This window comes from Hibiscus syriacus, unplaced genomic scaffold (assembly GCF_006381635.1).
Source record: "Hibiscus syriacus cultivar Baekdansim isolate YM2019G1 unplaced genomic scaffold, ASM638163v2 tig00112501_pilon, whole genome shotgun sequence".
In the NCBI taxonomy this organism is placed as follows: Eukaryota; Viridiplantae; Streptophyta; class Magnoliopsida; order Malvales; family Malvaceae; genus Hibiscus; species Hibiscus syriacus.
In genome coordinates this window covers 192,272-216,401 of record NW_024063348.1, presented here as the reverse complement: position 1 = coordinate 216,401, position 24,130 = coordinate 192,272, and the positions used below count along the sequence as shown (strand labels likewise).

The 24,130-nt window shown below is 34.5% G+C and overlaps 4 protein-coding genes and 2 pseudogenes across 5 annotated transcripts; 3 read left to right on the top strand and 3 right to left on the bottom strand.

The window, feature by feature from the left end:
* Positions 1-1,980: 1,980 nt before the first annotated feature.
* Positions 1,981-22,985, bottom strand: LOC120180804 (pentatricopeptide repeat-containing protein At2g27610-like). 2 transcript variants are annotated; one of them, XM_039186098.1, is made up of 3 exons: positions 21,746-22,985; positions 20,618-21,634; positions 1,981-1,993 (listed from the first exon to the last, which is right to left on the bottom strand). In XM_039186098.1, exons 1-2 carry the CDS (start codon positions 22,879-22,881, stop codon positions 20,773-20,775), a joined length of 1,998 nt encoding a protein of 665 aa, XP_039042029.1. In that variant the 5' UTR covers positions 22,882-22,985; the 3' UTR covers positions 1,981-1,993; positions 20,618-20,772. The 2 variants fall into 2 exon arrangements, with proteins under 2 accessions (XP_039042029.1, XP_039042028.1); XM_039186097.1 differs by having other exon boundaries at positions 20,618-22,985.
* LOC120180809 lies at positions 4,139-10,008 on the top strand (annotated as a pseudogene).
* LOC120180744 lies at positions 11,962-12,949 on the bottom strand (annotated as a pseudogene).
* LOC120180807 lies at positions 13,998-14,696 on the bottom strand. Its single transcript, XM_039186100.1, has one exon. The coding sequence runs from the start codon at positions 14,402-14,404 to the stop codon at positions 14,048-14,050; it is 357 nt and encodes a 118-aa protein (XP_039042031.1). The 5' UTR covers positions 14,405-14,696; the 3' UTR covers positions 13,998-14,047.
* On the top strand, positions 15,668-16,524 carry LOC120180808. Its single transcript, XM_039186101.1, has 2 exons — positions 15,668-15,811; positions 15,913-16,524. Exon 2 carries the CDS (start codon positions 15,939-15,941, stop codon positions 16,257-16,259), a length of 321 nt encoding a protein of 106 aa, XP_039042032.1. The 5' UTR covers positions 15,668-15,811; positions 15,913-15,938; the 3' UTR covers positions 16,260-16,524.
* LOC120180806 (agamous-like MADS-box protein AGL80) lies at positions 19,307-19,988 on the top strand. Its single transcript, XM_039186099.1, has one exon. The coding sequence runs from the start codon at positions 19,458-19,460 to the stop codon at positions 19,932-19,934; it is 477 nt and encodes a 158-aa protein (XP_039042030.1). The 5' UTR covers positions 19,307-19,457; the 3' UTR covers positions 19,935-19,988.
* Positions 22,986-24,130: the final 1,145 nt, after the last annotated feature.

The window sequence follows — 24,130 nt, the reverse complement described above, 5'->3', positions numbered from 1 at the left end:
TGAATGCAAAGAAAATAACAAAATGCAAAGAAAATAAGAAATGCAAAATGTCTAAATATATGATGCATGAAATGTCCGAGGCATTGATCCAAAAAATGTGCCTGTTATTCTGAATAACCCTTATTGGTGACAAAAGTGTTACGTCTGAAGAGACAAAAAACTCTTTTTGATGGTACAAATCATGTACAGCTTCTGACAAGTTGATTCGTCTTTTTCACTAGTTGAATATCCTGTCGAACCATTCCGGCTCCTTTGGCTAAAATGTGCAAATAATGAGATGCTTGCCCCAAAAAAGATCTCGAAGGACTGCATCTCCGACTTTCACTTTCTACCGAGCTTGTTTCTAACGAAAGTGTCATTGGAGCCCTCCATCGAGAGAAACTATCCGAAGCTTGCTTCTTGAATTCGTCAGTAATGGCATCCAGCTCAGCTAGGGTTTCACCATCTTGTTCTTGTAGTTTTCGAAAGGAGCGACCGGGTCAGTGACCTTTTCCTCGTATTGCCCCTGCAACTTTGCCTTTGAGTATTCTTTGACCACGGTTGGACTTCTGAGTTTTTTTTATCTCTTTGTATTATAACCCCTTTGTCTGTTAATGCAGATTATTTACGTTTAACAAACACATTTTTGGTGGATCAACACCTCGTTTTAAATGATGCGAATGATGAGAACAAAATGAAAAAATAATAATAATAAAATAAAAAGAGTTAGTGAGGTAAATCAAAACAATAATAAAAATGAAAAATGCTACCCCACATGATATCTACCCCACATGCTTATTATTCCTACCCGGACATGATCTCTATCCCGCATGCTAATTTCAAACAAAACCTAACCACATGCTTGTCTAGTTCGCATGCTTTGAACAGAAAATAAAGCATGAAATAAAACAACCTAGGGTTTGGAATGAGGTTTCAGAGTGGGCTCTAATTCCCTGTACTCTCCCGGTTTAGGTTCTAAAAAGGTACTCGAGTTCCCCTTGTCGGTGCCCCCTTGGGCTTGCCAGACCCTTAGTCCTAAGCCCATTATAAGCTTGTGTGGACTAAGTTAAACTCGAGAGGAAACATTCCCTTATGCCCATACGGAGAATGAATTCACACGAAGGCATAAGGTATATGAATCCCGAAGGTTACTTGCTAGGCCTATACGGTGAATAAATTCACACGAAGGCGTCGCTTTCGCCCCCACTTAAAAGGGTTCGGAGCTCGGGTACAGAGCCTGAGATAGAAACTTTTAAAAAATCTAAAATCATTGGAAAAAAATGTTAGTACAACTATTTAATTGAAAAATAATCAAAGGTAAATAATTGGAATCGAATAAATAAATTAAAATTTAAATTTACAATTTTCGCATAAAAAGACAACCGGAAATTAATTCTGGCCTGACTCACTTACCTGTCCCTAGCGGAGTCGCCAAGCTGTCGCAACCGTCTTTCGGTTGGGGCCCGGAATTGGGCTTCGACTTGAATGAATTGGGTTAGAGTTGCCACCGACCATTTTAAAACGAATTTAGGTGGGTCGGGCACCATCTTACCTGATCTACGTTGTACCAGAAATGTGTCGGGTTCGGGAGTCGGTTACGGTCAATGAAGGATTAGCACCCTTGAACCGCCCTTTCGGTACCAATTAATTCGTCGGTTGTCTTTAATTGTGAAAAATTAGAAACTTAAATTAAAATTTTAAAAAAATCGATTCAGATTACTTACCTTTGACCGATTGAGATTACTACTAAAAAAGGAGAATAATGTTAGATGGAAAAATAAGTTAATAAAATTAAAAGGCCAAAAAAAATATTTTAATAGTAATAAAATGGAAAACGATATGAAGTAAAAATAAATCATACTAATAATAATTTAAAAATGATAATAATAAAGTAAAATAAGAAATTAGGGGTTAAATTGCAAAGAATGTAAAATATGAATGGTACCAAATTGAATCAATTGAAAAGTCCGTGGCCAAATTGCATACGGTGACTGAAATGAAATGCACTTCAAACCTTGGGGGACGGCGGAGAGGATTTAACTATCCTCTAATTACAAGGCAGTCCCTAGTATATAAATAGCCTAAAACGCCCATTTCAATTCATTTCTCTCATTTTCCAGACTTATTCTTCTCTCAAATGAGAGATAACTCTCTCAAACAGCCCCCTCGGCCGAGCCTCTGCCACCGAACGCCGCCGCTTCCGGCCACCGACGGTGGTGGCCGGAAAATCTAACCTACTCTCAAAATGCTCCTCTAGCTACCCTAAACATGAACCTGAAGCCCAAAACCCTAAAAACCTTGCCAATCGGTGTAGATCTAAAACGAAAGTCTCGGCCTTTACCTATTCCGGCGAGACCTTTCACTTCCCCGGTGCTCTTTGTTTTTGTATTTTTGTGTGTTTTTATGAGTTTCGTTTTGGCTTTTGGTTGCTGTGGTAGGTTTCGGATTTTGGTATTTTATGTTTGTGGTTGTTGTGGTGTTGTCTCGGTTGAGGTTTCTGTGTTGATGGATCTCCTGTGTACCCTCTGTTGATGGTTTCTCGTGATGGTGCTATGGTTCTCACCGTTGATGATGGTTTTTTCTGTTAGTATCTTGGCTTGATGATGTTTTGTTCCAGAAAATGGTTCTTGGTTTTGTTGTTCTTGCGTTTGTGGTTCTCTCTCGTGTTTGATGTGTTGGTATTGTGGGTTCGTTCGTAGTTGGCTATGATTTGTTTGACCGTGGTGGTCTCTATAGATTTTGGGTACTGTTGATGGTTCTTCGGTTTACTGTCTTCAATGGTTCTCGATGATGGTCCTCTCTTTTCTGATACCGTTCTCCTCTAGTATTTATATAGCCCGTTGGGAGGCTGTTTCCGGTGATTTCTGGGACAATCCCGGATATTTCGGGGTCATGGGTTCGTGGTTGACCGGCTATCCCGGGATGGGTCAGTCCCGGGATCCCGGCCGACTGTTTTGGTATTGACTGTTGGCCACGCGTGTCCCCTTGACTCCCCCATGCGGCGCATTGACTGGCATCATTTTTAGGGTTCCAAACCCTAACGCTTACTGGGTTGGTTCAGGCCTTCCAAACCGAACTGAGACTTGTTGGACTGGATCTGGACCCAAAAAAACAATTAAATTAAATTAAATTAAATGAATAAAATGAAATGAAATGAAAATAATAATAATAATAACATACTAATAATAATATAATATAAACTATATAATATATATATTTCAAAAATATTTTTTTAAAACTATATATTATATAGTTTTCAAAAATGATTTAAGAATATTATATAAGATTCCAAAATATGTTTTTAAAACTATATATTATATAATTTTTCAAAAATGTTTTTTTTTAAAAACTATATATTATATATATTTTCAAAATGATTTCAAAACTATATATTATATATATTTTCAAATGCATTTTCAAAAACTATACATTATATATATTTTCAAATTTTTTTTAAAAACTATATACTATATATATTTTCGAAATGTTTTTGAAACTATATAGTACATATATTTTAAAAACATTTTCAAAAATTATATTATATTGCTATAAAAAACGGACAAAAATGAGTGTCTACAATTACATAGAAATTTTTTAATATTTTAATTATCACATAATATTTCAGTTAAAAAGTTAATATGAGTTAACGGATAAGAGATTAAAATGATAAGTTTGTTAACTATAATCATTTTACTCACTATTTTATGTATATATTGCTTGGGTTTCTAAATTTGTTCAACTTTTTGTTTATTTTTTGATAATAGTTAGTCATTTAGTTGTTCATTTGTTCATTGTTCTCTTTTGCAAGTTTACTGAAGAAGAAGAAAAAGAAGACACATCACTTATAGTTGGTGATTACGTAGATTTTTTTAATTTTTTAATTACCACTTAATATTTTTGTTAGGGTGTTAATGAGAATTAACAGATGATAGATTAAAATCGAATAAACTGATAATGTAAGAGGTCAAAATTATTCTTTTTTGAATTGGTGTCTAAAATCGATCAGATCAAAAACATAAGGGAACATTAGCAGAATTTACCCATAATTAATTATGTTTATTTATAGCGGTGCACAAAGACGCGTCAAATTAGTTTTGTTTTTTGAACTTTTCAAACCCGTTCTTAGAAAATTCTTATACTGGTTAACTACGAACAGAATAATCCCCAAATCCAAAATCCAAAATCAATATCTTAATTAAGGAAAGAAGATGAGAAGAGTGTTCGGCGTTAAGAAAGACAAAGAGCCCCCACCTTCAATTCAAGATGCCTCCGATCGGGTTTCTCTCTTTCTCCTTTTATCTTTTGATTTGTTTTTCTTTTTTCAAATTTTCGTTTGACCCGTCGATTTCCGACTTAGTACAGGTGTTACGTGCTTGGTTGGGTTGTTTCATTTCATAATTTTGTAATTGTGAAATTATATATATTGGGTTTCGTAATCAGATCAATAAAAGAAGGGATACGGTTGGTGAGAAGTTGAAGAAGCTTGATGCTGAATTGAGTAGGTATAAAGAACAGATAAAAAAAGACAAGGCCTGGCCCTTCTCAAGAGGCTCTTAAAGCTCGAGCCATGATGGTTCTCAAGCAAAAACGAATGTACATTATTCTTCTCTATCAAATCTCTCCTTAACTTCATTCACTAATTCTTGCTTGCACCCATTTATGTCGAGTTTCTATGTATGTACAATCTTTGAACTATGTATGTACAATCTTTGAACTATGTACGTACATGCTTTGTACATTCTTCTCTATATATGTTTGGTGGGACGCTTTATTTTTCATGAAGTGCCCGTGTCCGACAATCGGATTCTGGATATAACCTCCAAGGGTATTTCAAATATATGGAAAAAATTCTAGCCATACCATGTCCAACACTTGCACTCAGGTCCGAGTAACATAGATTATAATAGTCATTGAAACCACCAGCAAGTTATTGAACTTGTTTGCTTTATGAATCAATATATGCCTTTGCAGTCTGTTTCTTGATTGGTATTTGTGGCTAAAGGTTGTAAATTTGTGTGTGTGTGTGTGTGTTTTCTTAACATTAAAGGGGGGTTTTATTATCTATTTTTTGGTACAATATTGGGGAAATATCTCTGTTAATTTGACCTCATTTTTAGTTTGAGTATTTTATTTTCTATACCATCATCTCTTACACTTATGGCTTCTGTACAGGTATGAAGGTCAACGTGATATGCTTTATAATCAGACGTTCAACCTTGATCAAGTTGCTTTTGCATCTGAGGGTCTTAAAGATGCTCAGCAAACTTTATGTGGTGGCCTTTGACTTCCTTCTGTATTTCATTTATGTATCTGACCTGTTGCAGACTTGCATTAACTGATAAGACTATTGTTTTTCTTCTAAAATGATATTGATATTTGTTCAGTCATTAGTATTGCTCATCTTGTTTATATTTTTTCAGGAGTATTGGTGTAATTGATGAGCTGCCATTTTTTTTGTTGGTCTTTTTACAAAATTGAGGGTAATTTCTACTTGATATAGTGTATCTATTGGGGCAGTTGTATATTTACTGTAAAACATTTATGTTTCTTGATAGTGCCCTAAGGGGCATAATCAGGAGGATAAAATCGTAGCTTTTTCAGTTCCCATATTGGTATTGCCAGCCTACCTTGTGGGAGGTAGGATAAACCATTTCGTGCTGAGAGAGTTTTCTGTCATGATTATGTGATGAATGACAATCTGTATCCCAAATTGTTTATACTCATTCTGGCATCAGTTCAAGCCATGATGACCCCGAATTGCATAACCTATGTTTGAACTACTCCTTGGGATTTTTAAATCATAATTATTTTCCTGTGCCAGATGTCAGCCTTGAAATCTGCCAAGAAGGAGCTGAAAGGAATAGATGTCATTAGTGCTTCACAATTTGCTTTTACTCCTGGCCGACAAATCTTGGATTGTTCTTTTATATCTAATGAAAGAATAGATTTTTGGAGAAAGAAAGGCTTGAAGGGTTGTGTTTAAGGTAGATTTCAGGAAGGCTTATGATACGATGTTCTTTTCAAAGTTATGGACAAAATGAGTTTTGGCATAAAATGGTGCAGCTGGATAAGAAAGTGTGTTACCACAGCCTCGGTCTCAATGTTGGTTAATGGTGTGCCTACAGAGGAATTTTCAATGTTAAGAGCTCTTAGACAGGGCTGTTCACTTTCCCCATTATTGTTTAATTTTATAGGAGAGCTACATAATCTATTTCTTCTCAAGGCAGTTTCTTCGGGGTTGTTCAATGGTTTGGTTGTAGGCAAAGAAGAAGGTTCTTACATGCTATCCCATCTGCAATTTGCAGACGACCTTATTATTTTTTGTAATGCTTCTAAGACGGATATTTTAAACGTTAAGAGAGTTCTGCGGATTTTTGAAATTATGTCCGGTCTATAGCTTAATCTCAACAAAAGTAAATTATTTGGCATTAATATTACTGATGAAGAGGTCAAGGAGTGAGCGGGGGACCTTGGGTGTGCAGTTGGTACTTTCCCTTATGATTATTTAAGGCTGCCGCTTGGAGCAAATAGGAACTCTGCTGCTATGTGAGATCCGGTTGTGCTGAAATTTTTCAAGAAACTGTCGTGTTGGAAGGCAAGAACTCTTTCTTTGGCAGAGAGACTGGTTTTATTGAAATCAGTATTATGCTCTCTACCTACATGTTATTTGTCTATGTTTAAAATTCCAGTAGCAGTGAATTCTAAGTTGCAATCCATCATGGCCAATTTTTTTTGGGGAGGAGGGGCAGAATCTAAGAAAATACACTGGGTCAAATGGTTAGCAGTGTGTAAATCAAGAAGTTGTGGTGGTATGGGTGTGTTGAATCTTAATTTTATGAATAGGGCCTTATTAGAGAAATGGTTTTGGGAGTTTGCTAATGATAGCGAATCAATTTGGAAGAAGATGATTTGTTCCAAATATAATCAGAACACTAATATGATTTTTTTCTCTAAAAAATTACCAACAAATGCTTCTTGGATTTGGAAATCGGTGGTTAATAATCATTTTAAAGATGATGAGTTTGGTGCTAAGATTCATAGGATGTTCCAAGTCAAAGTGAGTAATGGGGAGAGAATAAGGTTTTGGTTTGATATTTGGGCTCTAGATCATCCTTTGAAGTCTGCTTTCCCGAGAATATATGCTCTTTCTTTGAATCAGTTTGTTATATTAAATGAATTTGGTGAGTTCAATTCATCGGGGTGGTCTTGGTATGTACAGTTGAGAAGAAACCTATGTGATTGGGAGTTAGAACAATTTTCTAATTTTCTAGCCATCATTCATAACTTCAGTCTATCCCAAGAGTAAAGAGATGGTATGCTTTGGAGAGGGAATGGGGAAGGCATATTTACTGTTAACTCTTGTATGAAGACTTGTTTTGTTGAATCGGTAAAAGACAATTTTTAGGAGAAATGTATTTGGAAGGGGTTGGTGCCTCCTAAAATAGAAACTTTTATGTGGTAAGTAGCCCATCAGAAATTTACAGTTAAGTTTGAGTTACAAAAAAGAGGGGTTGTGGGGATTGTTGATGTTTCTTGTCCTTTGTGTAAAAGAGAGATTGAATCTGTCCCTCACCTATTTTTCTCTTGCACGGTGGCATGGTCCCTATGGAATAAGTTTTTGAATTTTTGGAAAATTAGTTCGGTTCTTCATGTAAATGCACAAGGATTTTTACTTGCTTAGAATGATATGTTGCTTTCTTCTTCTATTTGGTCCTTATTCCGGGGGCAGTGCTTTGGACTATTTGGAAATTCAAGAATGTCGTGGTGTTTGAAGGAAGGTCTTTGGATCAGATTGAGTTATTTTTTCATGGCTAGGCTAAGGCTTGCTTCTTGGTTCTTAGCTAAGTTCAACGAGGTAACTATTACTAAAGACTCCCTGATTAGTGATCCATCTATTTCAGAGTTTTGTTCTTCTTCCAGAAATGCGGCTACTAAAATTGTGTCCTGGATTCTTCCTCCAAAGGATTATCTAAAATTGAATGTAGATACAGCAGTTTGCAATGATTGGCGAAAGAGTGGTGTAGGTGGTTTACTAAGAGATGAGGCTGGCAAGATTATGGGTTATTTTAAAGAATTTGCATATCCAGGCCCTCCAACTTTGCTGGAACTTATTGCCATTAAGAGGGGTGTACTTATCTTGGAGCCTATTCTTCAGAGGTTTAAGAATCGGTGGATTGTTGAATCTGATAGCAAACTTGTTGTGGATTGGGTTAAGAATTTAGATAGTTGTACTGGTGTTTTCCTTCATCTAGTGAAAGACATTGTTTTCATGACAAGAGATTTGGAAGGAGCTATCAGATGGGTTGACAGAACAACAAATATAGAAGCTGATAGCTTAGCTAAGGTTAGTATTGGGTAGTTATTATTTGTTGGGTTAGGATGTTTGTACTGGTGTGTTTCGGGTTGTTTTTGTAAGGGGTTTGTTTGTTTTAAACATTATGTAATCTTTTACTTATTAATGAATTTTGAGGCACTCTTTTCCTCATTCCGCTGATTAAGGAACACCGATTGGTGTTCCATTAATCATGAAGAGTTTTTTTAATGAGACCTACACTTCCTATCAAAAAACGAGCTGAAAGGAATGATAAAGACTGAAGATTCAAGATATAGACGTTTTTACTCTTTTATACTTTCCATTCTCCATGTTGCGTCTATTATAATGAAGTGTCACTGATATTTGTTTCTTTTTACTTGTAGAACTTGCAAGATGAGATGATGGATATGAGTAATAAAATTCAAGAGACCCTAGGCAGAATCTATAATGTGCCTGATGATATTGATGAAGATGAACTCATGGGCGGTAAGCATCGGCCTTATTTAAAGTCACAAGCATGGACTTAAAATTTTATTTCTTGTTTGCCTTTTGTATAAATTGATAGAAGTATTGCCGACTATGTTTACCTGTAACGTTGGAAGAAGTCAATGTGTTGATACCCTTGATTTTTTTCACAGTCCTTTAACGTGCCTTTTGTTGTCTGAAAGACTTTAGGGTAGAACTGCATGTATGTAATTTATATGTTGCCATCAATCCTTTTTTGATGGCAGAACTTGATGCTTTGGAAGCTGACATGGGAACTGAAGCTGATGGCGTTCCTTCATATCTTCAACCTGACAAGGAGGAACCGGATTTGTTTGCAGAGCTCAATTTACCTTCAGCTCCATCAGGAAATGCAGCAGCAGCTGGTAGGGCTAATGCCCAGGTAAACTTAAATACCCTCCAATTTTAGTCAAGTTTTGTATTAGCATCCAATACGAGAATCAAGATATACGTACTGTTTATCATTCTTTTGCTGCTCGATGCAAATAGGCATTTTGTTCAAATTTTATTGTCCACTTTTCCGGCACTATCCCAATTTTAACTATATGAGAAAAATCTATGTTTCTAGAACTCATTATTTTTCTCGAAGTACGTGTCTGACACCCGAACCTAACACATAATCAGACATATGTATGAGCATGTGGTCGTCGGAAGGACTTTAGATATACATGAAAATCTTGGAAAATTTAGCATACCTGTATCAAACATGGGTATGTATGGGACACTCGCAACCAAGGAGCTCATTTTCTCTATTCTAAGTCCCTAAGTTTTTTGTATTTCCACCAATGGTCATCTGCTTTGTCGAGCTCACGTTAGTTATAGAGAGCTATAACTGATTGAGGTGCCGAAATATCTAAATCTTGAGATCTGAATTTGAATCTAATCTCCCAACTATAATATCTTAATTTTTATTTTAACTTGGATGCTCTGCAGGGTGAAGGTGAACTTGGCTTGCCAACCGTTCCTCGAGCATCTGTCCGCAGTTGGATGATGGGCTAATATGCATGATGAAGTTGGACGGATCATGCCTTTGTAAGTATATTGTGCAGAATTAACTTTCAATTACCAGTGCAATTTAATTGATTTTTACATCTCGGGGTTGGGAGCTATAATAAGCCTGAGTCATTCGAGTTGGAAATTTGGGTATTCATGTTTCGGCGTGTATTTTGTCATTACATATTATCATATTTGTATTTAAAGTATTTATACTACATATAAAGTCGACGGATTTTCCTTTTACTATTAGAGGGGGGTTGGTTCATGAAAATATCGTTAATAAAGGGAATAATATTTTTCGGAATTATATTCTCACGTTTGGTTCGTGAAAAAGATCATTAATAAGTAATAACTTATTATCAATACTAGTAGTTTTGTGTTAAAAGGGTGGGAATGTCATTCTCCAAATTCTTAAGGGTGCGTTTGGTTCATGGAATGTAATATTATTTTCGGGAATAAGATTACTGGAATGTTACATTACCTTACACATTACTGGGAATGTTATATTATTGTGTTTGGTTTGTTTGACAGGAATGTATGATTACAGTGTTTGGTTAAAGGAATAAAATATTATTGGAATGCATATTTTACTAAATTGTCCTTATGATATTTTTTTAACAAGTTGAATTCCAAATATTTATATAAAAATTTATAGAAAATATATTATTGTATTATTTTTAATTTATATATATTTTTTATTAAATTTTAAATTCATAAAATTTATATAATTTTTTTACAAAATTTAAAAGATAAATGTGTAGATTAAAAGAGTAAATATATCATTTTTTTTAATTTTAATTAATATTTAAAAATTTATGATAATAAATAAATAAATAAAATTCCCGGTTGGGAATATTTTTGAAATAAAGTTATGCTAATAAATTTATGATAATATACTATAGCTTTTGAAATATAAGGGTATTTTTTAAATAAACCTTTTAGGACAAAGACATTTTAGTCTAAGTTGAAGGGAAACAAAAAATACCTAAGCCACCATGGGATTAGTTAATGTTGGTCACATTATATTACCCCCTATTAAAAATATTGTCCATCCAAAAATGAGAATCACAAGTAGGAAAAAAATATTCCCACCAGTAATGTTAAAATCCTCCATCCAAACTCCCCCCAAGTATTATACAATTTTTACTAATTTGGACAATAATATCCTTAGAATAATGATTTTTTCGTACGAGTCTTTCTCAATTTTATTATTTGTGCTTTACTTAAAATTGTAAACATAATATATATATAACTTGATATAATAAAATATTAATAAATTTGAGTAGTTAATTTTTTATATATTTAATATTTAATATATTAATCATTTATAATTTTATGAGATGAAAAGATGATTGTAAAATATGTAATTATTTAAAATAATATCGAATTTTGAGTTATTAAAATATATATATCTTATACATTGAAAAATGACATCTTTGTTCACTCGAGATCATAATATTATATTTTTTATATTTTATATATATAAATATGATATTTATGAAAAATATTTGAAAATATAAGTTTGATATACTTATTATATTAACTATATGTTAAATGTATCTTTTTTAAAAGTTAGGTAGTGTAATAATTAAAATATTGCTATGAATTTTTATTTAAATATTAATAATTTAATATTAAAATTTTACTTGTTAAAAACATACATCATATATATAATTTAATAAAATATGTATTCAAATAATCTTATATTTTTTCAACTAGATATTTTAATCTTATATTCCTTAAATAAACCAAATAAATACGATATTTCCAAGTAATATCATATTCTAATAACTTTATTATCAAAGATAATGAACCAATATCCTACTGTAAATTTTAAGGTAAAGTATAGTAATGGTCACTTAACTTTTCAAAAGCTTTCATTTAGGTCCCTCAACTTTTAAAACTTGTAATACAGTCTCTCAACATTTAGTCTGTTTGCAATATGGTCCCCCAACATTTAGTCCGTTTGCAATATGGTCCCCGACGTAACTGTTAGGGGACCATATTGCAAACGGAATTAATGTTGGGAGACTGTATTGCAAGTTTTAAAAGTTGGAGGACCTAAATGAAAGCTTTAAAAAAGTTCAGTGACCATTACTATACTTTACCCTAAATTTTATAATACCAGTTTGTTAAGACTTAAATAGTAATGTATTTCTGATTTGCACTTACCAAATGGAGAGTGAATCCAGAGCCAATTCTAGGTTCTCAAGCAACCCTGCAAGCAGAACCATAATCTGAAAATACCAAGTCTCCAAGCACAACATCACCGCCGCCGCCGCCGATAACTTGAAGAATCCCGGCAGACCACTGAACCCATTCCATGTATATTTGCACTTATCGCTTTTAACTATATATACCAATTGAGCAACCACCACGATCCACCACGACAAGCTCAACACCAACGACGCACCGAACAAACCAAGCCCCATTTTATACACCGCAACCCAACTTATCAGTAGATGTATGATTAATGTGGCTGTGGATATGTAAGCACTAGGACACACTATGCTCTGAGCCTGCAGAAAATTTTGTATCGGGAAATTTATGGTGTACGCGAAGATATATGCCTAACATGTCGTATTTGTGTGCTCCAAAGGCTTGTCCGCAAAGTGTTTCCACTACACTCCCCATTCCTAACTACGTCATAAATATCATAAAACAAAGTTCATCATGTCATCATATATATATAATTATACGTACACCCTTGAGATTATTCATAAAGTATTGGGTTTTTGTTTCTAGTTATCATGATCAAGATTCAGTCTTTGAGTGTCAAGATTCAATCTTTGAAAATCCGTCATATGAAAAAGAAAAGTTGATGAAAGTACGTACCATGAGGCCGTAAGCAAAGACTTGGATGCCAGTGTTTCCGAGGGAGGCGGCGGCTAGTTCAAGATTACCAAGGTGGCCGGAGAAGATTTGGGTGGACATAGACATGAGATAATTGATCATGTATACGATAACAACCGGTGCTGCCAAGTGGAAAAGGAGCTTCGACTCGATCCATGTTGCTTTTCTCAAACGCTTAAACAAGGAAAGGTTAGCGTCCGACAAAACACTCTCCAGCTCCAAACTTGTCGTCTCGGATTTCATGTCCGAAGTTTGTGGTTGAAGAAGGGGTTGTCGGATGATGTTTTCATGGAGTGATGCCATCGTTGCGCTTATCTGCTATGGCGTCTATGGCTGTGAACTTGACAGAAAATACCAATTTGAAGATTTATACTTGACAGCAAAGAATAATCGTTAAGGTTTCCAAATGGCTTTTTGTGGTTTTATTTATGAAGAAAATACCAATTTGAAGATTTATACTTTGTTGGTGTATTAATTAATAGCATACGTAACTACAATCAGTTGGTTTAGTGGGATGAGCCATTAGATTTTTTAAGTAAGGTTAGGAGTTCGAACTATGACATTTGATAATAGAACAAACTATGTTTGAATGATCATCCTCGTCTCTACGATATTCAATTTAGATTAGTCGACCAATAAATCAAATACTAAATGATTAATTAAAAAAATCAATTGCATGCGTCAATATGCGTCAATTGTTGGGGTTTGGTAGTTTATAAATTATTAATGTCTAGAGATGGGGATTTATTTGTGTTTTTGTGTCTTTTTTTGCAAAATTTTATGGCCATAAACATCACATTCGCATCTCTTCTCTTCGTCCTCATTTTCAATTTCGTTTATTAATTAGGGTAAAGTATAGTAATGGTCATTGAATTTTTTCAAATCTTTCATTTAGGTCCCTCAACTTTTAAAATTTATAATACAATCCTCTAACATTTAGTCTATTTGCAATATGATCCTCCAACACTTACTCCGTTTGCAATATGGTCCCCGTTGCAACTGTTGGGGGACCATATTGCAAACGGAATAAATGTTAGAAGACTGTATTGTAAATTTTAAAAGTTGAAAGACCTAAATGAAAACTTTAGAAAAATTCAATGACCATTACTATATTTTACTCTAAATTTTATTGTTGGCCATATTGATATTCACATGTAAAACGTGACTCTCATCTTTGTTTGATTAAAACTTATAACGTTATAATAATCGTTAGAGTTATTTAATAATAATTTAATGATATTTTACAACCATTTAATAAATTTAATGATATTTTATTATTAAATTTCACTGTTCAAATCAGAGCGACAAACAGTCGTTCTAAATTTCGAGAGGAGAAAAGAGAAGTCAAAAATTAAAATCAATGGCATAATTTACACAGAGTAAAAGAAGCAACAGCTAAAATCAGCTCAAAAGTGGTCTTTTACTGTCAAGATCTTGATCATCTAAATCATCGCCGCAATCATAAACAGATCCAACGAGTGCCAGTTGATCTTCCAAATACCTTTGCAACAGCCAAGCTTCCATCGCTTTTCTGTCGCCGTAACAACCTTCTTCACACTGCCGCAACCGGTTCTCCTCATCTTCTTGCGCCGCCGTAGCTTTTCCGCTGCTACTCCTCCGGTAAATCCGAAAGAAGACTTCAGCCAAACAAAGCAGAGGGAAAGTAGCGCAGAGAATGGGGACCAGAAGAGGGGAGCAAAGCAAGAGAAGAAGACAACGACGGCGGCTCGTGCGGAACCACCACACCGTAGTCATCATGAGGCGAGCAGGGGCCAAGAAGGATGAAGGAAATATAGGCGTAGGCTTGGGATTAGAGAGAAGCGGCGCATGGCGGGAAGGAGAGTTGAGAATCGGCGGAGGGTTGGTGGAAGTGGCTACGGTGATCTTATAGTGAGGGTTTGAAAGAAGTGAACTAGTGAAGAGACTGATTTTTATACATAATTGAATGAATAAACAGTGGATTTGATTTTGGTTTATGCTTGAGAAAGTTCATTAGTAATAGTTTTGAATTCTTTATTCACTCACGCCGCTCCAACTGTGATTATAATCAATAAAATATTTAAAAATTTAGTTTATGTAAACCAATTGTAGATGAATGAATATTCCGAAAATTTGAGATTATGATCGATGAGGTTTATTTTAGTGATAATTAGATTAATATCATTTAAATAAATATTAAATTCGAATTTTTGAGCATATAAAAAATTGAGATTTGAATCAGTGTTAATAATTTACTTTAAATTTTATTATTACAAAGAATAATTTTATTTTCTTTAAAATATTTTTTGATAATAATATTAAATTTTATATTTTTAAAAACAACGTTTTAAAATTATTTTATATTATATATATAATTTATATTAGATGTTAGAATATTAATTCTATTATATATTCTAATATATCTTCTAATTTACTTATATATTTTATGTAGAATTTATTAATATTTAAATTAATATTTAATATTATTAATTATTATTATTTTTATATTATTTTTATATTATTTATATATTTCTATTTAATACCACTATTTTTTGTTTTAGATCTTCTAAATCATTCCAGCAGGAGATCCGAACCCATTTTTTTTTATCCTTCTATAAAAAGATTCATTTTCTTCATAAAAACAGGAGGTAGAACCCATAAAGATTTTTTTTTGATTCATCCTTAGAGTTGAATACCTTTCAAGAATTGTTTTTATCCAATCCGTAGGAATCAACAGAAAAGGCAAATCCCTTATGATACACCAGATCCGGCTCGATTATTGATAGAATAAATAGATCTATCATTTTTTTAAATCTCTCTTCTGATCCAAAATCGTGGTGTAAATGTATCCCCTGTTCTGGTCATTAGAGAATACTTTGTAATGTCATTTTTCAAAAACAATGAAAAGTTAACTCCTAATTGCATATAAATTAAATTTTCATCCCACTATGCTTGTTAGATTTATTTTATTGTTAGAATCAAATTTGAAAAATCCAAAATATTTTGACCGTTTTCAACCCCGATTTTATTTATTTGTTTCAATTTCTTTTGCCACCGCCGCCATCTCCTCCTTCATTTTCCCCTTTTCTTCTGGTTCTTCACTATCTCCGCCTTTTCTTCTTCTCCGAGCTTCGTCCTGTCACTTGTTTCAGTGCGTGTCGATACCGGCGAGTCCGAGCAACAAAGGTTAAGATATCCTTCCGAATTAATTATTGAACTTTTGATCATAAGACTTATTATACATTTGATATCTAAAACCTTAACTATACCGTTTGCATAATTAGCAGGGTTTGATAACTGTAGAAGGCCGACAATGGCGACTCAGCGAGAAGGGGAAGCGTCTCAGGAAACTACGACTAATCCGCTAACTAGCATATCGGAACTGGTGCAGGAACGATATCGGAAAATCAAGGAGCATGCTGAAACATATCCTTATGTGTGGGCGTCTTACACGCTTGTTTATGGCGGTTTGGCACTTTGGACTATTTACAGATACAGAAAACTTCGAAAGACTGAGGATCGAGTTCGAGCCTTGCAAGGAAGACTCCGCAAGCTTGTTGAAAATGAAGAATCAGCTAACTCTGGTACATCTGTTAGAAAGGCTTCAACTTCTGATGATAAAGTCCCCAAGTAGATATACCTTAAAAGTTCTGTTTCCCTTTCATGTAGGACAAAAATTTTACATTCAGTTTGTAAATGCATTATCAAGGTTTTTGTTGAACTAGCTAGTAATTGATGAAGATATTATACGGAATTTGGGGGGAATTTGGATATCAATTCAAATCTGTACACAATTTTTTTTGGAAGGTGGATTTAATATAATTTTTTCTTTTAATAACGTTAAGGTTAAATGTTTATTAATAAGATGCATTTCCACTAGAAGTTTGATGTGTCATAAATATGAACTCCATTATGTACATACTTGGAAGCGAGGTTTGTCTCGGGGGCATCCATGATTGCTGGCATCTGTAGGATGACCAGCCACCAGATGAGTTCATTTTGTTGAATATGTTGTGTGCTTGTGCAGATTTAGCAACAGCAAGATTGGGTGATCAGGTTTTCAGATATGCCATTAAAAGTGGCCATGGATAGGTTTCATGGATGCTTAGTGTTGTGGCCATGTGTTATTGAATTTCTTTTATCTATCCCGTAAGCACTATGTTTGTCTAGCCATCCTCCTTTTCAACCTTCCGGGCAAGCAGATTATTTATTTATTCACTTTTAGTCATCATAAGAGATTTACCTATTGATATTGCAGATACTTTGAAAGCATAAATTTTTATGAAGTTGAAACCAGTTGAGGTTGGAAAAGATTTTGGATAAACAAGGAAACTCAAGTATGTTGCTGAGAAGATTACTCCCGGAGCCAAATGGAGCTCTGTGATGAATGCTATAGCAATCACGTCAGTATATGTATCGTCACCAAGTAATAAGGTGAAAATCCTTTTGAGATTTCGGAGATAGAACTCACAGACAGCAGAAAAGTTTACAATTGGATTAGAAAATTAAGTGTTGGTTGAATTGACATATAAATGAAACAATTATTAAAAGAGAAAAGATAATTGAATAGAGGCAGTCATGCTACATCATAGGATTTAGCACAGAGTGAACTATCAATTGGAGTAAGATGTTAAAAGGGATTCTTTGTCAAGTTCATGCATTTAATTTAACTATAATGTATTTAACATTAATTACTATTAACGGATTAATATGGATTAGCGCTAACTAAGACAAACAATCACATAGTAATGATGCTAAACACTTGGAGGCATATATCTCAACATGCATTTATTCTCACAATACCAAGAAATTAACATGCATATCATTCAATTTATCTCTAAACAAAATAATAACATACTTAAATAATGAAATCTCTTTCACTATTCAAAAAGCATTCACAAAGACAGTTTCCACCCAAACGGCTAAGTTTAGAACATTCAGCATCCACAAATACATAGATTCAACTATTTAAAACTTCACTATCTCAGGTGAAGTCTAAGTAGCTAAAGCGATCTTGCTAATTGCCGATACTGCTCGACGAAGATTGATCCCCAGATGCTGTAGCACTCCCCAACTGAGCGGCTTAGGAAGCCATGGAGAAGGAACGAGAAACTTGTGTAGAAAAACGAGAAGATGAAAAGTTGATGATCAAATGAGCTAAGGATGGTCCTATTTATAGGTTGAGGAGGCCAAATCGTCTCCAATGATGATTTACCACGTAGCAGCAGCTGATTGGAGAGGATACAACTGTCCCATCCAGCTGTCCCGTTCCAGAAAGTTCTGCCCAGCCTAGTGAGTCATCAATTGTTGTAGTATCCGCTTCAACGCTGCAACATCTACACCTTTTTCAGCAGAAAAATCCAGAAATTAGTCCAATTTAACCAAACTTTTAACAATGTAAAATATATAAATATAAGACTAAACTAAACCTAAATGCTTTTAAACATACTCAATTTTAAGATAAACCTAGGTATAAAGTGTTAAAATGATAATTCTTTTAGAGAGTTATCAACGAACTATAACAGATAATTGCCAATAACTTTCAGACTTACTCGATCACCAAAAACTACTTCCTGCTAGGGTGATGAAGCATTTGTAATCCTGTCCTGATTGTCAGATGATAATCAAAGCTCTTGTGAAAGGTGGAAATGAGAGAAATAATCCCAGAGATCTAATTACTCTTTTGTTATTTCCTAGATGGCTCTTCTTCTTGTAGAAATTTACTGGTAGCAGCAAGAGGTTTTGTTGAATTGCTGCCTTGAAAGAGATTACTGCTTGTGATGAATCCGAAAGAACGAAAATGCACTGAATTGGAGGAGTTATAGGAAATGAAATATGAAACTTGAAATAGAAATGTGAGAAACATATTAATGAAAGCTGTTTGGACACAAAACTCTGCATATGAGATAAGCCATCTGTAAATGCAAAGTGTGTGGAAAAACAGGTATGCATGCCTATGCTTATTTAATTGAGCATGTGTATGCAGAGTAGACAATAAAGTTCAGAACATGAGAACATGCTTTTCTCAGCTTATATTATCAGTCTATATAACTAGAATTTTTATCCTGAAGGTTTCGACTTTGAATCTGGTGAGTAGAGCTTTCTCTCTTTCCCAGACACACAACGCCCGAACTTCTAGATGTGATTTGCATACTTGGCAATGCATGAAAACAAAGTGAGTTACTGTGACGTTGGCACATATGCAAGCGCTGTGTATATTTGCTTCGTCCTACTATTTTAACATAAAGCCTAGCAAGTGGACTATTTGCGAGTATAACAATACTTTGAACATTGAGATGGACAATTATTTGCATGCTAACTGAAAGAGCAGAATCCATTTGTGAATTGCAATAGGATGCCAGAACTTGCCCGTGGAGTTTTCCATCCCAGTCAAGCTATAAATCTAAATGTAATTAAACAAAATGAGGGGGGAAATCATCCATTTGTGAATACGTTCGACTAGTTTATTAGTGGCAATATGTAAAATCTTTCCTAAATGCCGAAGTAAATGTAAATGTAAAATCTTTCCTTAGCATCATTTGGCTAATTGCCGAAGTAAATGTAAGCGCATATTAGTATATTTACATAAATGGTGTAAAATCTTTCCTTAGCTGTCCATTTTAAATTGCATACCATATACTCATACATGAAAACACCGTAACTCGGAATACTTTCGTGTCGTTTAAAATTGTTATATTTGAAAGTTTATCCGTTTATCTGTTACAATACTACCATGAAAAAGCCATGAGCTGTTCCATTACCATATTACCACATTGTGATATTTAACCATATATGCTCATGACCATCCATCTATATTTGTAATTTTCCCATAATGGAGTATGCGTGCGGCGTTAATTCTTTCCCTGTATTCTCAACCATGGGCAGAAAGAAGACCACGTACGAGCTGATTACCAACGAATTTGCCAGGAAAACCACTCTAAAGAAGCGAAAGGCTGGGCTGCTGAAGAAGCTGAGTGAACTGACAACCCTGTGCGACGTTCCTGCTTGCGCTATAATCTTCACTTCTTATGATGCACGGCCGGATGTTTGGCCTTCCCAAGCCGAAGCGTGTCGAATTCTCGAGAAGTTCGAGAGTTTACCGGAACAGCAACGAGGTAAGAACATGATGGACCAAACCATTGTTCTCGAAAGAAACATATTGCAGTTGAATGATAGGTTAGAGAAACAACGAAAGAAAAACGAAGTGCTAGAGAAGGAACTTGCTTTGGTCGAAAGCATGGCGGATGAAAATAACTGTGATTGGAATAATTTAGAAGAGTTGGAAGAGTTGAGTTATCAATTGCAGTAAAATATTAAGTTCATCTCCAATATGATTAAGAATTAAAAGGAGTTTAATCAAGTTAGTTGGTAAATGGAAATAAGAGTAGGGCATACTTAGCATACATGTTTATTTAGAATTGATATGAAGACCAAGAAGTATCTGTTTTGCTCTACATGAATAAACTTTGGTTTCGTTTTATTTGAATGTGAATAAATCTGTATTCGACACATTTTTATTTGTCACACTCAAAATATAAGGAAAACTTTAAATTGGTTATGTAGGATTGTAGATCACGAATACAATATATTTTGATGATTTTAATTATTATTTATATTTTAATTAAATTGCATTATTCGCAAGATCCTTTAATTAGACGAACTTCCAAAATTCAATAATTGATCAAATCAACAAAAGGAAGCGACTTCTTACCAATTTGGCTACCCACCACCTTCAAAATTTAAAAGAACAAGCATAGGACTTAGAATTAGAGCATTTTCAGCCTACCCCATGAAACTAAAGAGTACGAACTCCAGAGTACATCAACCAACCTCACAGCCAGCTATGCCGCTGCCTAAAGCTTCGACCAGTGTCAGTTCATCAATTGTGTGCTGCGTATTCTGACAACTTGACGTTGCTTCATTTACAGCATTCTGCATGGAATGACGGCATCTGATTCAGACAGTTCTAAGTTCTGATATGAACAAGAATACTTGCATACTGTTTGAAGCCATAATTGATGAAAGATCTCAGCTTTCAGGTGTTTTTTGCCTGCTTTCTCCTGGTGTACGTCTTTCTAGATCTGTGTATACCAAAATAAGATACATCTAATAGAATGAAAAGTTATGGCAGTAAGATTTTCTCCATTTCACAGACTCAGCTCTTTCTCACTGTGAAAATTGAACGAGTTATCAGGAAGATATTCTGCATCGAACAAATGGATTGTCAACTGATTTAAAACTTCGATTAGGTCGACCCCTTCATATTGTGTAGATTGACTTGCAGAAAAAGAATACATCTTGTTCTTCAATTCTGTCCAGCTACATCCTGTATCTTTCTTCATTGCCTTCTCCTTCATGATTTTTCTCAATAGCGGTATTTCATCCCACATTTTGGCCTCTGCATAAATATTTGATAGCATAATATGAGCCGAAGCATCTTCTGGATCAATACTCAAAATTTTCTCTGCGGCAAGTCTTCCTAAGACTAGATCCTTGTGAATTTTGCAGCCCGATAAAAGACATCTCCAAACCACCTTACTTGGCTCCATAGGGAAACTCCTTATGAACTCATAAGCTCTTCTAGTTTCTCCTTTACGAGCAAGAAGATTGACAATTGAAGCTAGATGCTCAAGCCTTGGAACAATACCATGGTCCCTAATCATGGAATCGTAGTAGGACAAACCTTCCTTTAAAAGACCAGCATGTGCACAAGCTGATAATAACCCAATGAATGTAACGTCATTAGGTTTGACGTCACCTCTCTGCATCATACTATAGATATCTAGTGCTTCAATCGCAAATCCATGTTGAGCATATCCTGTAAGTATAGTATTCCAAGAAACCAAATTTTTAGAAGTTAAAGAATCAAAAACTTTCCGAGCAGCATTCAGTACCCCACACTTTGCATACATATCTATAAGGGCACTTCCAACAACGACATTGGAATCAAATGCAGGTTTAATGATACAGCAATGTGTCTGCTTTCCCCACTCAATAGCTGGGAAATCACTACATACACTCAAAATGATAGAATATGTGTAAATATTGGGTTTATATCCTTGAAATAACATATCTTTCAGGAGATTGATGGCATCCTCAAGTTGACCTGACCCAACATACCCAGAGATCAGCGAATTCCAAGAGACTATATCACGCTCGTCCATATTTTCAAAAGTTCTCAATGATTCCTGAAGAAGCCCACATTTTGAGTAAAAATCTAGAACAGCATTTCTGACAATTAAAAATGAATTATATCCCATTTTAATGATTAAAGAATGAAGCTGATTACCAACTTCAATATTTTCAGCATTACCACCGGCTCCAAGTATAGAAGAGAATGTTCTTTCACTAGGCTTGATTCCTGAAGAGTGCAGCTTAAGAAAAATATCTATGGCTTCTCTTCTCTTGCCTTGTTGAACGTACCCTCCAATTAACGAATTCCAAGCCGCCAAGGTTGATTGGTTTACCTCCAAAACCACCTGACAAGCCGAACTCAGGTCTCTACAATTTGCATAAACATTAATCAACCCCGTCTCAACAAATTTGTCGAACTCATGTCCGCATTTAACCACCAAGCAATGTATTTGCATTCCAAACTTCAAGTCTTCCAGTCCTGCACATGCACTCAAAACACTTGCACAAGCAAACTCATTAGTTCTCACACCCACCCTTATCGACTGCACGAAAATCTTCGAACTCTTCAAGTTTTCTCCCCATTGACTGTAACAAGAAAGAATTGAAGTCCAAGAAATCAAATTCGGCTCCAACATACTATCAAATACCAAATGAGCTGACTTCAACAACCCACATTTTCCATACATATTAATCAAACTGTTACTAACAGGCGTACTAAAATCCACTCCACTCCTATAAATCTTCCCATGAACTTCCTTCCCAGCTCTATCATAACCTATGCTAGCACAAGCTGAGACAGCACTAACAAAGGTATAATAGTTTGGCTCCATACCATCATTAACCATCAAACTGAAGCATTCTAGGGCCTTTTCCGCCATACCAGCTTGAGAATATCCTGAAATCAACGCCGTCCAGGAAATGACGTTTCTTTCATGCATTTCATCGAACACTTTACGTGCATCAAAAATACGGCCGAGTTTCACATACATTGCCAGCAAATGATTGTTGGTGTAAATATCTCGGGGAACCCCGGATATGATGATCTTGGCGTGGAGTGCTCTGCCTTTGGAAATGCTTCGGGTGTCGCCGAAAATTCGAAGAAGGCGAGAGAATGGCGACATTGTAAGGGACTGTGGAAAAGGGTATTTGGTGGATGAACATTTCTATAGATAGAAAGACAACATGGTTTGGATTATTAAGGAAAGATTTATAAGTTTGGGAATTGGGTGCCGCTGTGTGGTCTTCGTATTCTTGTTTATACGAGTGCCTGCGCTTGGACTTTCTCTGTAATTGAGAAAAACTATTCGCACGTGATTGTTTTTTGAATTTATGATTTATTAAATAAAGGGTAAACTATGCAAATAGTCCCTTTTGTTTAGGGTCTGACCGACTTTGGTCACTAATTTAAAAATTAAGGGTAAATGATGGCTGGTGGTCGAAATGAAAATGATGTGGTCGAAATGTTTCAGCCCAGATTAACGGGTTTTGAGATATTTTTGGGTGAAACAACCACTAGATTCAGACTCAAGAGGTCGAGATGAATTAACCTATGAAATTTGAGAACGGGCGACCACCATCAACGATGATGGCTGGTGGTCGAAATGAAAATGATGTGGTGGCTGACAACGACAAACAGTTGCAAAGTAGAGAGAAAATGAGTGGAAAGAAAAAGGAAAAATATAAAAAATGAAGATTTTATGTTGCTTATGTAATTTCTTATGTCATGTCATAACACTATTAAATAATTAACGAGAGAGTGAGCAAAATGATTTAATTTGTAAAACTCAATGAGCAAATTAAAAAAATGAAAGTTAAGTGAAGAAAATAGGAGAGAGGAAAATAGGAGAAAAATATAATTTAACGAGGAATAGTATAATTTACCCTAATTTTAAAAGATAACGATATGTTTGTGATAATATTTTAATTGAATTGTATATCTTTTAACGATTTGTTTGTTATCAAACGCATATTGACTTAATGTATGTATTTTATTTTACTTGTAAAACCATGTTTATATATGAATTAATATATTTTATGTTTGTTTAAATTAGTTAAATTCGATCATCAATATCAATAATATGTAATTAAAATTTCTCGGTTAATACATTTCTTCTCTTAGATTATGAATTTAATACATATTAAGAACAAAATTATTCTCTCACTTCTCTAAATAAAATTATTTAAAAAATCATTAAATTCAAAGTGTAAAACTTAAATTTTGTCTATATTTATAAATGAGTAATTAAATTTAACTTTGGTTGGATTATATTATTATTTTATTTTTAATAATATATATTTTTTATTTTTTATTAAATTTATTTATTGGGAAAAGGCTTAAAAGAAAGGAGTGAATCATTGGCCCGGCAAAAA